Source organism: Cygnus atratus, chromosome 3 (assembly GCF_013377495.2).
Source record: "Cygnus atratus isolate AKBS03 ecotype Queensland, Australia chromosome 3, CAtr_DNAZoo_HiC_assembly, whole genome shotgun sequence".
Lineage (NCBI taxonomy): Eukaryota > Metazoa > Chordata > Aves > Anseriformes > Anatidae > Cygnus > Cygnus atratus.
Window position 1 is genome coordinate 88,606,080 of NC_066364.1, and position 16,108 is coordinate 88,622,187.

The following is a 16,108-nucleotide window of genomic DNA, read 5'->3' on the forward strand; positions in this document are numbered from 1 at the left end:
AAAGTTGCCTAGACTTTAAATCTCCAATTCCTCCTATCAGGGGGCATGGAAAAAGTCTAATTTCCTTCTCTTTTGATCGCAACAGCCCAAAAATAAACATTAAGTCAGCATGAGAAACCTTCAGATCTTGGGGTGCAAGGTGGCATCTCCAGGACACAAGACAGACAGGCATTGCAAGCAGCCAGAGGAATGTTGAGTCACTGCTGAAACCGAGAGGCCCTCAACAGCTTCCCTCATGTTTACCCCTTCACAACACAGCTTTCTCAGGTGCATCCCAGAATCTTTTGCTCTGTTTCCACCACACTGCATTTAGCAATGGCACTGGTTTCAGAAGTGCTCCAGGCACCTGGGGCACTACTGATTCCAAGAAGAAAACCAAGGCTTATTCAAAATGAAGACAAAGAAAGCAGAAGCCATCTACAACGCCACATCCCACACAAGTGCTAGGTACCCCTGGCAGTGACAGACATCACAGCACCTAGATAAGAGTGGTCTACGTGGACAGGCAGAGCCATCTTTTTTCCATAAGGTCCTGTTCTCCCAGGGAAAACAGACCCTGGGGACACCACAGTAGTCCCTTTGCTCCTGAATGAGATGCGCATGGTCCTAGGGCAATGCAGCTCCCTACTGGCCACGCAGCAAAGCGGAGACATGCAGTAGAACTGTGGGAAGGTCTGGGTTGCCACTAAACGACTTACACTGCACATCTACTCGAATGGACTTGATGGCTGGGACCCCAACCCCATTTTCTGCTTTACAGTAATAGCGGCCCCCCTGCAGCCTTTGGATCTTCTCAATCCGCAGGGTCTCGTTAAGCACTGACGTCTCTTGGAATTTGTCCGATGCGCTGCCAGCAGTTTTGGTCCATCTCACCTGCACAAGAAGAATGATGGAAACACAAACTGTCAGTGGCATGAGCCAGAGATCCCAGAGAATGGCTGCAATCACTTTTCTCCTTTTCCTTTTCCTCCCCAGTCAGTCACAAAAGGGGTCCCTACAACACCGCCAGACCTTACCAAATTTCAGCTGCTGGTCTCAGTACGTCTCAGTAGACCAGCTGCTGATTCTCACCTGTTGCCAACCCCCATGTCCTAACACCTGGGGTAACCCTTCAGTTCACCCATACACACACTGCACATTCACCACTCCTACTCTGGTCCAGCAAACCCCAGCAACTTGCTTAGTTTAATACCACCACATGCACAGCACAGGACTTTCAGCATTAAGCCTCTGGATCCCATGTGGCTAGCAGGCCATGAAGCTACAGCAGACATCAGCTCATACCTACAGGGCTTTTATTGCAGTCAGCACCCTTTCATCTTTCTCTGGACAGCAAGGTTATTTCTGTTGTTTGCTTTTCCAAGAGTTGAAACCGCTGTTACTATCTGGCTCTAGCCTCCTTCCCACAGGGAACCCCATGTATGTTATTTTTTTTAAAGTCATTCTTCTGCAGTATACAAACTTTTACTTTGATTTGGAAGCTACAGGAAAAGAAAAGGGGAAAAAAATCCTTTCAGATTACAGACTGTCTTGCATTTTTGGCCTTATGTTATGTGTCTTAAGGTCCTGGCTGGTGGGGGCAACATAGTGGCATGGTATTTCACGGTGAACAGTGGCAAGAGGACAGCACTCCTAAAGACTGAAGGATAATTCTTATGTCTGTAATGAGGTACAGCCCAAGCAGCTGAAGTACAAGCTTGCTCTCATTTTCTGCAACCCAGACAACAGAAGAGAGAGACGGCTTTTCTCAGCCCATTGGGGCCCTATGTCAAAAACCTGCCTTCTAAAGGCTGGTGACTCTGATGGTCTCCCACAGTTGTGCCACCTACGTTCTGGGGCTGAGATCCAGCAGGTTCTGCCAACAGAAAGGAGATGGATTTTCATTCAACTTTGGCCATGGATGAGAAAGACCAGATACCTTGACCCCATACCTCAAGCTTTGCTTAAAGCTCACTGCCACCACCTGATTGATGCTGTTGCTCTAGAAAGAGCAGGGGTGTCCAAATCCCAGTCCCAGAGCACCAGGCTGAGCAGATTTTTGGAGCTAATGACCATGGATTTATTTAGTCTTTGTAGGCTTATTATGAAATTGTCTGAGGGCCCCAGGACTCTCAGAGTCTCATGTTTGCAAGGACACTTCAGCCAGCTCTTTAATCTTTTCAATTTCAATCTCATTTAAGTATTTTGGCCACATTTTCATGCTTTAATGACTGGTTGATAAAAGGGAAAAGAAAAGATTAAACAAAGGTTAGGAAAAGAGCTTAACTGTGGAAGAAATCTATCCATGAGGAGGGAGGGCAGAAATAGGACACGTGCCATGTTTTATGTACACAGGTCCCAGCCTCCCTGGTCACGCCTGGTTCTACACTCCAGTGTCTCCCTTGTGTGTCTGGGCAATGACAAGCCGCAGCGTTGCCCACTAGCATGCTGTCTGCATCAGGCTCTGCTCCAGAAATCTCTCTGACTACTCAGGCTCAAATCCCCACACCCTGCCAGTACCTTCCCACATGTTCAACGTCCTTAGGCAGGGCCAGCCCTACCATCTTCCTCCTTTCTGATGTACATAGCTATCATCTAGCCATCACTGCCACAAGCCTAGCCTGATCGTTCTTGCTGACCTGGTTTAGATTTTTTTTTTTAATTGTTTCTAGGATATGTTTTGATGGATAATCCATTTCGAATCTTGCGGCTGAGTCTCTTTCCCTCTCTTTTGTCAACTCCTCTAGCCACGCCTCTCTTCACAAGAAAGTCCATGGAGGGGTTGATTTGTGTATGCAGATGTATGGCTCCTCAGCACAAATGTCTTGGACTGTCAGGATTGGGGAAGGGGGCCGAAAAGGCGCATATATCATACTTGGCTCCCTTGAGTGTATTCTGCCACATCCAGCCTCCCAGGACACACCAGCTGCCACTCCTACAATGCTCTGTCCTGGAGCAGGCCGACCCATGCTCTGGTCCTTCACATACTGAAGACCACTAGAAGTTCTGGCTAGGCTCCTGCAAAATTCTTTGGACATATTCCTTGAAAGCAAGGCTGGCCTCTTCATACTTTAAACAGAACTTGTGTTATAGGGCATCCCTAATTGACTCCAACACATACGATGAAGCCGGGCACCCTGCTGACAGGCCAGGCTGAAAGCTTACCTGTGGCCGGGGGTGTCCTGTGACCAGACACTGCAGGACCAGTGTGTCCCCCTCCCGAATCGTGTAAACACGCTCGCTGATGTTGTCCTCCTTCACCACGCACGCCTGCCCAGCATGGATGATTTGGGCCTGAGCAGGAGCTGTGGGGAGGAAAGAAGAGGTAAAGAGGGAAACAAGCAGCACCCCAGCCCCTTGACCCACCACCCATGGTGGCTGTTCCCATAGCAGGGTGGAGGAGCCACCTCTTTGAACCACAGAGGGGAAGAGTCAGACAGTGCTATGCACGAGACACAAATGCCTCAGGAAATGGAGCACTGAGAGATCTTCCCCGTCTCCTGAGGGGCTGGTATCAACTCTTACTTTAAATCCTTTGGTGCTGTTGGGATTAGTAGCTTTAGGCACTGAACGCATGTGGAGCTTTCCTAAGGCCTGCACAGTGTCCTGCACAGGCTTGAGGACCAAGGCCTTCCTGCTCTCACCTCGCCCAGAAACATGCATACGCAAGCGGTTAAAGCAGGGATCTGGCCAAATCACATCTGCTCTATGTCTAAAACAGGCCTGACAGCTATGATTTACCATGCAGGGGGGCATAACAAACAGCACCTATGTCCCACTGTAGCCCTGACCAGCAGCAGGGAGAGAGAAGCTGTAGGAGAAGAGGATCAAATAAAGCAGCTCCAGAGGCGTGCACGAGCAGGCCTCGGCTCCCTACTCTGAAAGTGCCTGTGTGATCACCAAAGCGGCTGAGATGTATTGAAGGTGACTGCGCAGCCCGATGGGACACTCGTGCTTGTTCGAGGGGAAAACTCCAGTCACACTTCAAGGAACAGAGAAACCCACAAATGTGTCTAAGAACCAGTAACTCAGTGACAGTCCCCCTGGGATGCACTTCCCCATCTTGCTACAACGCTTCCAGGTGACTCCAGAGCTGCAGCTCTAGTTCCCATTAGTGAAATACAATGCAAACGAACCAGCCACTGAGGAGACGATCAAAGGCTTTAAAGCAAAGAGCCTTCGTGAGCCTTCTGAAACAAGCACTGCTTTTTCCACAGCCTGTTAAAGCTGAACTGAGCACCCACTTTTTCAAAAAGGTTAGCTGAACTTCAAGACTACTTTTTTTTCTTTTTGAAAGCACATTTTCGCTCTGCCACAGGCATGACCAAAATGCCTTAAACCCACCCAACTGGGAAATGGAAGTGCTCAAATTTATGCTGGTTTCATCCACCAGCAGCACAGACCAAGGGCAGGCTGGGCTTGGGCAGCAGAGAAGATCTGCCTTTGAGGTTGGCCTCTACAAGCTGGTGTCACTGCATTGCACTGCTCCCTGAGCAGCAGGGACACAAGAACAACCCCAGCGCTAGTGGGGAGCATGCTGCTCTTGCTGCTGGGATTTTCCAGCCTGCCACGACCACCCAGCAAGCTGGCAGCAGCACTGCTCAGACAGCAAGTTACTCCTTTTTGCACCTCTTTCTTCCAGCTTAGTGCCACTTTGTTGGCAAAATCATTTTGTCCTTTTGCTATCCTAACTATGACTAAGTGAAGCAACACATTTATTCGAATAATATGATGGCACAAGCATAGACAAATCCCTCAGCTTTCCCATCTTCAGGGCTCATAGGAACATGCCTACCATCACTTGGACACCATGCAATACTGAAACCACTTAGCAGGTGAGTGACCTTCCCTGCCTCGATGGCAGAAAATCCTTGTTAAAACAGAAGAAAGAAGAAATCAGAAACCTGTATATGTGCAGGTATACATGTGTGTATGTATACACTTATTAAGTAATACAGTGACTTATCAGGAAAAGACGTCATGATTGCTTGTCAAGTGAACAACAGCAGAGGAGCAATCCAGATGCCCATGTAACCTTTGCCAATACACCTTAATCCAAAAGACAGTCTCATCATGCTGCTTCAGCCCTCAAATCAGTCCTCTGCAGACATGTCATAACACACATGCACCGCAGAGAATCATTCACAATGCCATGACCCAGTCTGTGGTATTGAAGACTCCCTGCTCTATGATTAAAGAAGGCATCCTGTCCTTTCCTATCCTGGAGCATATTCTCCCTGTGACCTGTGCTACCCATTTTTCAGTGGGATCCTGACACCCTGCAGCAGCAAAGCTCTTGAAATCTCTCTACACTTTCTCTGGGCTGCATTTGCCGGCTGGTGGCTCTGTTCTCCCTTTGCAAATGTAACCTTGCTGCAAAAACTAATTGCCAGCCACCCCATGGAGAATTAGAATATTTATCTGCAGCTCTAGCTCTCAGTTAAATGTTTCCTTGAGTTGCTCTGCCGTACCCCATATAGTGCACAATTTCTCTAGCCTTAAGTCTTTCGACTTGTATGCTTCTGCCTTTGGCCATCCCGCTTCCATACATTCACCTGTCTTCTGTAACCCTTGTCCGCCACCTGTCTAAAGGCATTCATACCTGGGGAATTTCCACAGCAAAACAATTAAGTACAGTGTTATGGGACAAGAGAGCGTTTGTCTAACTACTTGGGTGCTAAAATACTTTGCCACCATCATTGTTGCCTGAGTTTGATAGAAATATTATTTAAAGTAATCCTTATTCTGCAATACAAAGCATTATATGGCACTAGCTTATAGCAAAATGACAATGTTAGAAATAAGCCCTGCATCACAGTTTTGTTCTTCTCTCCCAAATCCCCTATGGGTCCACTGGGCTGTCATGAAGCTCAGAAGCAAGGCTGTATATGTTCCAGCTTTGTTTGTAGGTGCCTTCACTTGCCTGTGTTACCATCAGTAATACCTTCAGCTATATTTAGTGGAAAGGGACGTCACTTTAAGTGAATCCCCACTGTTCAAGCTGTAACATCTCTCTTGTAATCACAGCATCAGGTCCCCAGCAAGACCAACAATTGTTTTGACGTGTTTTAAACCTCATATGAATCTAAATCTCTCAAAAGCAAGCCCAGAAAGCCTGGGGTTGTCTTGGAGAGAAAAGCATTCAGGGAGATTGAATAGGAGGCTGAGAAAACTGACATTGGTGGAGGTGTGGGGGCTGAGCAAGGGACCAATACAGCTCCTGAGGGATTGCTTTAAATTACAGGATGAGACTCTGGAAGGCTTCGGTTCTAAGCTTAGCCTGCCACAGCATGCAGAGGCTGGGAAAGTCACCTCGTTCCATGTTACGAATGAGCAGAGAGATCGTGAGGATTAATTGCACTTTTAATGTGCTTGAACAGAAAGAATACATTATTGTTTGACATCATCCCAGGTTTCCTGGAGGATTTCAGGATGCAGACAGTTTGCACATTGCCAGGACAACAGGATGGCAGGACCATGCCTGTCAGAGTCACCTGTTTCACAGAAGGCCCTTGGGAGGAAAAAGAAAGGCTGGAGCATGATGCCAGGTGCTGGAGATGAAGCAGTAATCTCAGCGGTACTCCACAAGCAGTGAGCCTTGCACAGATATAGCCTGCCCTGCTAAGCTCTGTGGAGCAGAACCAATCTCCTCAGGCTGGCAAACCCCAAAGGAGATGGACAAGACCGACCTCTGGAGAATTCTGGGGAGTAAGAAGGGCCACATTGTTCCCTGCCCTTTTTCCCATCATTTCCATGGATAGATGCATCATCACTTCCATTCCACTTCCAGGTGAGAGATCAATTTATGGAAGTCTCCCAGCACAAAGCACACCAGCGAAACTGATCCAACCAACTTTTTAAAGGCAGACACTTAGTCATGCAAAATTCAGGCTCTGAACCTGCTCCATTAAGACCTTCCTCTGGAAAGGGCTGACTTGCAATACATTTGGCATCTGCACGGAGATTTCCTACTATGCTTTCCACTTGATATATTTACACATTAAAACAAAAGGAAATTGGAATGGGTAAAATAATTTTATTCCCAATGCAATGTACTATACGATGTTATTATTACCATAATCCGGAAAGTTTATGACACTCCTGGTGCTTAGAGGTTGCTAATATCATTAAAAGGCAGAAAAGGAGTTTTTTTTTTTTTTTTTTTTTTTTTTGAGAGGACTGAGTAATGTGCATTTGGTTCACACATCTAGCCACTTCATCTTTTTGAACCTGAGATCCCATCTCTATGATGACAATGATGAGAACTCCTTCACAGAGAGGGTGGTGGGAGATGGATACTGCATTGCCAGGAGCCAAGTGAAAATCTATAGCTCAAGGAGGACAGAGCGAGATGGGGGCAGGAGATGGGGAGCAGAGATAGACAAGAAGGGAACAGCATCCTTAGGGCTCTAACAGTTTATTATCTACTCCAGATATATATGTCTCCAGCCCTGTCTGCCACTCAGAAGAAAACCTCTGAACACTCAGCAGCACACAGCCCCCCAGGCACACCAGAGGGGCTGGTTGGTGTGCCTGGTCCCCCTGCACACACTCCCTCCGTCACGGCCAGCAGCCACCAGGACAACCACTCATCCCTTTTATAGCACTGTATCAACTACACTGCCACATTTACCACCTGCACGTGTCCTGCATACAGCCTCAACAATGAAGAGCATTCACCTCCAAAGCTGCTGGTGTAGGACCTCCCATGGTCATGCTCACTGGGACACTACATCCTCCCCCAGTGCTGCCCTCCTGCTGGGTGCAGAAAGGGAAGCCATGGCTGAGCTCTGCCACATGATGCCCTCTTGCATCCCTGGTGTAATTTTAATGTCAGACTCTTCTGCAAGTATGCTAGGCAAAGAAGCCAGGTTCCTGCCTACCCCTTCACAGACTCCCTGGACTTATATCCCTCAGCTACATAGGAACATGGCAGGGGGCACTAATCGCTAACCTGCTGCTGAAACCTCAAAAACCCTGCTGGTCTCCTTCCCTCCCCTTTCCTGCCCTGATCAAGTGACACAAAGTACACAACTCGAAGGGAGTTCCCAGCAAGGGGAAAAATACACTGCATTTATGGAGCAGATGTGGTTGAATAAGAACATCATCAGTGAAATCTGTATGTGACTTTTGTTGCGGCATGGCCACTCTCAGTAACAGCTTGCCCATGGGTGGCACTGCCCTATGGCACTGTTAGTTACAGATGCTGCAGTGCAAAGCACCCAGGGAGCATCTCAGGCTTTGAAGTCACTGCTTTAGTGTTTTATCCATCTTGTTCATACAATGTGCAACACTCTGCCTGAAGAGGAGGCAGACACAAACATGAAGACCTTTGAAAAAGAGGTCGTGTCCCCTTAGGAGGGCACAAAGAGAAGCAGGGCACAAATAAAGGGAAGAGACACCGGCAACAATCAGCAGGAGCATGGAAGGTCTGGTAGGATGGGAAGGGTCTGCAGAGGCCATGTCCTGACAGTCAGACAAAACATCCTGCTTATGCCTGCTCTGGGAAGGGACAGCAGCTGCCTCGTTGTGTGGTCTGTCACTATTCAGCTGGTCTCATTGATTGCTCCACTGTGGATGAAGACCACAGGCCCTGCTGAAAATTTCAACTAAACAAATTAACCAGGCCAGCTCCAGCCCACAATGCTGGGCATGATATCGATGGGCCATTTGAAAAAGAAAACTCACTCCAGCTTGAGGCTGATTATGGAAATAATAATACACAATCAGTGTCCATTAACACTGTCAGGAGGGCTGTGGATCAATAGTGTATTAATGGCTGAAGAAAGACCGCCCATACCTACAGGCAGTTAAGACCAGCACGCTGGCAGAGGGAGAGGAGATGGCAGCTGACGGGTGTAAAGGAGCTCAAACACCTGATGCCTTTGAGCAGCCTGCCCTGGGGTGCCCGTGCCACCACCACTGTCTGAACATGTTCCCTGTCTGCTTGGGGAACCCGTCTGCGCCTCATCCCCCTCCAGACCCTCTCCCAGCTGAAGGTGCCCGGCACAGCCTAGCCTACCTAGGGTTACTCCCAGAGCAAAGAGGGAGGATGGTGACACAGAAGCCCCCAGGGAGGGGAGAGCTGCAAGGAGCAAAGCACGTCCATGTTCCCAGGTTTCCTCCCGCTCCTTGCTCTGAGCCTTCCTTCACCTCTCCAGCACTACCTTCAGCACATGGCCTCCTGTGAGCCCAGGGCTTCTCTCCCGAAGCTCCTCCTGTTGACTCTTCCAACACGGCGTGCTGCCTGAGTGACTCTGCCATACCAAAAGGCTGTCCTAAAGGAAAAGCCTCCAGGAAGCCCTCCCGGCATGCTGACACTAAGGATTACAGCTCCAAGCAAGACTGATCACCGCTGAGACTCTCTTGATCCCCATGTACCAGTGCTGCAGTCCAAACCACGTACACCTAAAAAAGGTCTGCTTGCTGGACTCTTGGCCTAAATTTGCAGCAGAGAATATATATATTTCAGCAGCAAAATGCCTGACTCTTCATCATAATTAAAATACAAACATCAGTCCACACACAACAGAAACACAGCCACTTCTGAGATATGCAAAGTGACCATGCCTAACCCTATACAACACTTCACAGCACTCTCGAGCAAAAAGGGAAGAATATAATTTTTTTTCTGATGGGAAGCACACAGAAATCACAGAGACGAGGAAAACAATCACAGAGCATGAAACTTGGCCAAAACTATCTCTTTACATCTCTGGCTGCTTGCATATCCAGAAACAGAGTTCCCTTTCACAAAGCTCAGCCAGATGATTTGCATGGTCTTAAAATAACTTTTTGCTTAATCAATGTCACTTCCTTGAAGCATCTGTATAATTTGGTTTCTTTTAGAAAAATGCCAGCAACAAAATCACATGAGATGTCATGAATAGCAGGTACATCCCCCAGCGACTGCAACAGCTGCTTCTGAGATCTTCATTCGATTTAAAACTGAAGAGGGTATTGTATGCTTTACTGAAGAGCAACCAGATCATCACTAACTCCCCCAGCCCCAACTCCAGTGCCTGCAGCAGCTCATCAGTTTTCCACAGTGTTCAAGAAACTTGCTTACACAGGTCCACCCAACTGCAGAGCATCACGCTGCAGAGCAAAATCAATCAGAAATGTTTTGTTGGATAGGTATCAAGTGATAGATGTTACACACACAACACTACTGTGGCATGAACTCTGCATCACTGCCTAACTCGTGCCTGAGGGGAATTTGTACAGATGACTTAACACAAGGTAGGTTGCCTTCAAACCATTTGAGGTTCCAGATGCAGTGGCAGTCAGAGCCTGCACCTGAGTTATACTGTGCTGGGAGCATCCAGCTTTGGTTAGGAAATGAAAAAACAGTGTGTCTCACGATGACCATAAAAGAGACTATCTTTCCCAGCCCACTTCCTACTGTACCAGCTTCAAAGTCTGTGCTGTATCTCTAAATCTTGCTGCAAAACCCAACGAGCCACAGAGCCACACTCAGGAGAGGTGATCCAGCCAGGCTGAGTGTTCAAAGCATCATACTTAAAAAGCCATTTCTTGTCTGGTTGCTACTTAATGTTCTTAAGCATTTTGGGGGGGGGGGGGGGAAGGTGGAACGGAAACAAAACAAGCAGCTTGGAGGAGAAATCAAGCACTCTGTCTTCTAGGGCCCACAGACAGACTGACCTGTTTGCCAGCTGGTAAAACACCTAGAAATTAAACAGTCCAGTCAGAAAAAAAAGAGGGCTGCAAGAAGAGAAACTCAGCTGGGCACAGCATTGACATTTCCTTATCCTGCCTGTGAGCTGCAGGAATGCTCCTGAGGGCAGACCAGCAGCAGGTTGATCCCTTGCTTGCCAATGGAAACTCCCAACAGGTCTCCAGTGCCCTGAGTGGATCCCCAGCTGTTCCATTGTCCCACCACCCTCCAAAGGGGCACAGACAAATGCAGGCTTACAGAAGACCCACCAACACTCCAGTCTTTCATAAGCAGCCCACACGCCCTCAGCTTCCAGCACACCCCTCACCCAGATAACTCTGTGCTCTGGATAGTTTCTGAGCACCCGGCCAGCAGGAGAGCTGAGATCGGCTCGGATGGACAGGAGCCAGCTGTTCTTCACACATCTCACTTTCTATTCTCACTCTTCTTTCCCAACATGAAGCATCCTCTGAAGCTTCACATCCCCACTCAGCCATGAAAGCTGCGTTCCACAGAGATGCGGCAGCTTCTCAGCACGGCCCAACAGGTGCCCAGTACCTGCAGTTAATAACCCTTGCAAGCAAATGGGCTTTGCTCAAACGGTCCCAAGGGCTTTGCTCCTCTCCTCCTTTCCCTGAATTCAAGGTCTGCTCATTCCCAAAGTCATCATTGATATTGCTTGTTCCATATCCTTTTCCTTCTTATGTTAAATCGCTTTGGTACAACAGTGACTTTTCAACAGAGGTTCATGCACAGATCTATAAACCAACGTAGTTTGAAACTCAGCTGTTGTTTTATTGCTGGACCATTTAACACAGGAGATGAAAGGAGAGCACAACAAAGACTCGTCATCCCTTCAATAGGGAGAAAATATGTCAATTTGCTAATCATCTGTCACCTACATTAGCAGCAAAGGTGCATGAACTCCAATCAATGAATAACTACAGGCTCCTTTTCGTATCAGAAAGGAAAAAAAAATAAGCATCAGGCAACAGCTGTGACACCTGAATCAGAAAAATAAGGAGAGGCAGAGGAAGGAAGCAGTTTCAAACCCAGTTCCCTGGCTGGCGGGACACACAAGGAATGCTACACATTTATCTGTTGAAAAACGAGGGCTCCACTGAAGTTGCACACACGTGATAACCCACCTCTGAAAACACAGGATAACAGAAACTGATGCAAGAACAATAGACAAGAAAAAACAGAAAGCGAAGCCCTGTGTAGTCAGGGTACACTAACCCAGTCTGGGTAGGAATAGGAGTATTTCCATGAAAATCCAGCTGATGATGTTCAAAATGCTAAACTTTGAGGCCCAGATTCTTCAGTGCTGAGGTAGAACCTGGGGTCTGGTGAGTATCAGACGGGCAGGCAGAGCAGAGCTGTCCAAGGAGGGGACTTCTCGCTGTGTGGAGAGCCACAAGGGACGTTGCACACGCAGGGCTGCTGGCCCCAGCAGGTGTGTGCAGCAGTGCAAGGCACTTGGGGTTGTGCCCCAGCAATCCTACAGACTTTACCATCCGCATGACCAAACTAGCTCCACCTCTGCCACAAGAACTTCTGCAGAGGCACAGAGCTCGGTGCAGACCACAAAGCCCATCTGAGGAGCTGGGTAAATACTCAGGCACTGAATCTATGCTAAATCCTCACCTGTCACAGCTGAGCTGCTTCAAGGGCCCAATCTAGCTGGCTCAGAGGGAGCTGGGGACGTGAGGGCAATCACAGCTTGATGACAGCACAAACATTTGCTCCGTACAGCAGAGGAAAGATTCAACAAATGGCTATGTTTACCTGCTAGTACACCCAGCCTCCACAGCAAGGGAAAGGTTTTTTCAGCTGAGGAACAGAGCAGGGGCAGGGGGGAAATCACCACAGGAGCGAGAGGGTGATAAGAGCAGCAGGAGAGAGAGTGAAATAAAATTTCACTGAAAGCCTCTTTTGTTCTTGTCATAGCTAGAAAAAGCTGGAAGTACAAATGCCACTCTTAATTCAAGTATCTAAAAGTCCATTTTTTCTACTGAAAAGTGGTGGGCAGCAAGGGCCTCTCTCTGTTTAAAGCTCTGAGCCCAGAGGTACCTGCCAACAAGCTCCCCAGCCCACCAGCACCAAAGTCCACCTTGTGGGGGACAGGCAAGTGCAGCACAGACCCCAGCTCAGCCCTGGCAGAGATGCTGGGGACCCAGGGGACAGCCAGGACTTGGCACCTATCGGTCCCGTACCTAATTCCAGTTTGGCACCTTGTAATGCCAAGGCCAATCTTTAGCCTCTGTGGCTGCCTAATCCAGCACTAATCCACAGTCGCAGGGAGAGGAGGAAGGAAACCTCTTGCACAACTCAAAGAAGTTTACTTGAGAAAAACTGATTTCCACTGGATTTTCTCCCATATCCCTTTTCACCACCACTGGGAACTCAAGTACAAAGACTACTGCCAGCAAGCAAAATGACCTAGGGAGGGAAAAGCAAATACAACAGCTCAACTCCACCCCAAAAGAAGAAAGCAAGCACAGGGAGGAAATGCCAGCAAATTGTCAGCAAAGCTGAGGCAACTGGGGCTGCATGACACCCCTGGAAATCAAGCCAAGTAATGTTTTATCTTGACAGCATCCTCTACATCCCTATAGTGCCTTTGGTGTGAAGAGTCCTAGAAAGTCCCTGGTTCTTTCCCTCTCGAGTACCAATAATTAGCAACCACCACCTGGCACACAAGCCAGCAATTCCCCCCAGTTCCGATAAGAGGAGCTGACATCTCTCTAACCCCAGCCACCTCCATTGTTTTATTCTCTTTGTTTATTGATCCTTTTATGCACATGACGCAAATTGACATTTAATAATTCAGCTGAGTTAATGGTACTTAAATATTAAAAAGCTTTTCTTTTTTAATTAGCTGTAGCAAAATAGGCAACAAAGGAGTGCTAGATAGATGCCATTTAAAACACTCTTGGACAAGTTCTTTGGCATTTTTCTAAGGATGGGAAGGAACAGTTTGGGGAAAATTTCATACAAATTTCCCACTCTCGCTAGGAAGGTAAATAATTCATAGCAGCTTTTCCAGAGCCTTTGATTCATAGAACAAATTTATCTTTGTCAGTTCTTTGTTTTCTCTGCCTTCTGCTGATAAAGACAGAGGGGAAGGAGGGGCAGAAGGTAGGAGAAAAATTCTTCCTTGTAAGAAGCACTGCTACTGGAGGCCAGCACTGTGGGTAACACAGTGTGGACATGGATGCAGATGCATTCAAACATGTCATTGCAAGACCTGCAGACAGGTGAAAACTGTGTTAAATGAAAGAAGCACATACAGTGAATTGATGAAATACAAACAGCACGGAAATCTAGCAATTATTCCTTGGGGCAAGAATAACTAACCCAGGAAATTCATGTAAGATTATACTGGAGGGGAAAAAAAAAAAAAAAAAAAAAATTTCCAGATATAGCAGGGTAAGGGAACACACATTTATTTCTCCTCTCTCTGTTATGCCACGGGTTGAGAATGAGAGGAAAAATACATGATATCTTTAAACCTCAGTTTCATCTCATCTGCAGCCAATGGAAGTAATACATCTTAGTCACAATGTTGCTGGTGTATAGCATCACAACACAAATTGCTGGTATTATTTGGGGTGTTTTAAGTGTGCGTATCTCCCCTCTTAATTAGCTCTCATTTTAAGTACTGGATCTGTTTGAGTTTGGGATAATGATGTCCCACCCTGACCCAGAGCAGAACCACAGTCACAATAATTAGATACAGTAACTGTTAATAACTTAGCTTAATTACAACCTATTTTCTTCCAATTTTAGCCTAGACTTAAGACTTCGACGAATTTTATTTACATGCCACATTTGAAGAGCCTGTGCTGTTACATTATTCAGTTAGTTCCAGACAAATAGAAAGACTGACAAATACTAAATTCCTTACTGAGGACACTAAAAAAAACAACAAAAACCCACAACCTTAATTCAGGCCAATTAATGGATTGACTTGGAAACTCTCTGCAAATTCATTCTCCCAGCAAGGACTAAGTACTGTAATTCTGTAGAGGGTAAGCGGTATTTTTCACACATAACAGAGATCGAATCCCTAGTTAACGGGCAAAGTTGAGCTCGTCCTCAGCAGCAGAGCTGCTACCTGCATTTCCACAAAACACTCTGAATCTGCAGGGCAGGAAACCATAGGGAAGGGTGTCCCCCACCTGCCATGGCACCAGGCAACTTCAGGACCGTGGTAGGGGGCTGGTCCCCCTGCCCAGAAGGGCCAGGGTGTGCGACACAGCCCTCTGCACAGCCAGCATCCCCCCAACGCACACAGGAGAGGGCAGTGGTGCCTGTAGCAGAGCCAGCCCACGATGCTTTTATGACGGATTTTAAGCTGGGGGAATTGTGATGCAGGAACTGCTACTTGTTCTCCCCTCGCACACAAGTGCTAGAGGGTCTCACAACCTGCTCTGCTCAGGATATCCCCTGCTGTCTGCTTTGAGGGAACATGGGGGAACCCCTCCTCACCCTCTGTCTGTCTTGCTGCACAGAGGGAGCATTTTCTGTCACTCTGCATCTGCCACAAGCTGAAATATTCTTGACACCATAACAAACAGTTTGCACTGTTTCCCTTTAACAGATTATCCATCCACTCCTCCCCAGCTGTGCTGTACATCTGGCCACACTGCCTTTCCTAGGCAGGCACTCCTTGGCCCGCTATGCTGCTTATTGGTGCTCAGAGGACTTGGAAGTGATGGGGGAGTAGATGCCCCACAAATGGGTAGGATCTCCAGAAGTGTTCAGAAACAATAAAACACAAGCACCTAGTTGTCTGCTTTGGCCTTCTGTAGTCTCCTTTCCACATGCAGGTGTTCTCAGTACAGACAGGGCACTCTGGATGTGCCTGTGATTCCCAAACACAATACTGCAAGGCAGTTCCTGCGAAGGAGATGGGCTTTGGGCCACCTCTCCTCTACAGCAAGTGCCAGCTATCAGTCTCAGGAGCATTCCCCGGCCCCCACAAAATTAGAGAACCTCTGGCATTGCCACATCCTGGCACACACTCAGCTGTGCCAGCTCAAACGATTTATCTCTTTGAGGGGAATAAGAACAAAAGAGAGAAGAAGGAAAATGGACTAGCAAAGAGGTTTGAGAGGGTAAAAAATCCAGCAACAACAAAAAAGCACACCAATTACAGGCAAGGAGAGGCGAGGCAGGCTGATGTTGGCATGGCTGTTCCCTGGTGAGAGACTGATAGCAATGAACTTCGGAGCAGCAGTTCCACAATACAGGGCTATGAATTTATTACTCTGCATCTGTGCAGAGTCAAAAGATCATCTGAAACACCAGAGATTTGCAGAGGAAATTGGGGAAGCGCTAATGCACATGGGATGGTGTTTAAAATAATTTCTCAGCTGGCTGGCTGCACGGGGGGTAGGGACAGAGATTAATTCTCTGCCTGAGATCATGCATTTGTGCAAACAT

General features: G+C 47.5%; 1 protein-coding gene across 1 annotated transcript in view; it reads right to left on the reverse strand.

The window, feature by feature from the left end:
- Positions 1-16,108, reverse strand: part of MDGA1 (MAM domain containing glycosylphosphatidylinositol anchor 1) — a 134,940-nt gene that overhangs the window by 85,119 nt on the left and 33,713 nt on the right. Inside the window, exons 2-3 of the mRNA XM_035560656.2 lie at positions 3,145-3,284; positions 699-873 (exon numbers count right to left, since the gene is read on the reverse strand). Of these exons, the coding sequence (XP_035416549.1) occupies positions 699-873; positions 3,145-3,284 (315 nt within the window). The remainder of the gene's footprint in view (positions 1-698; positions 874-3,144; positions 3,285-16,108) is intronic.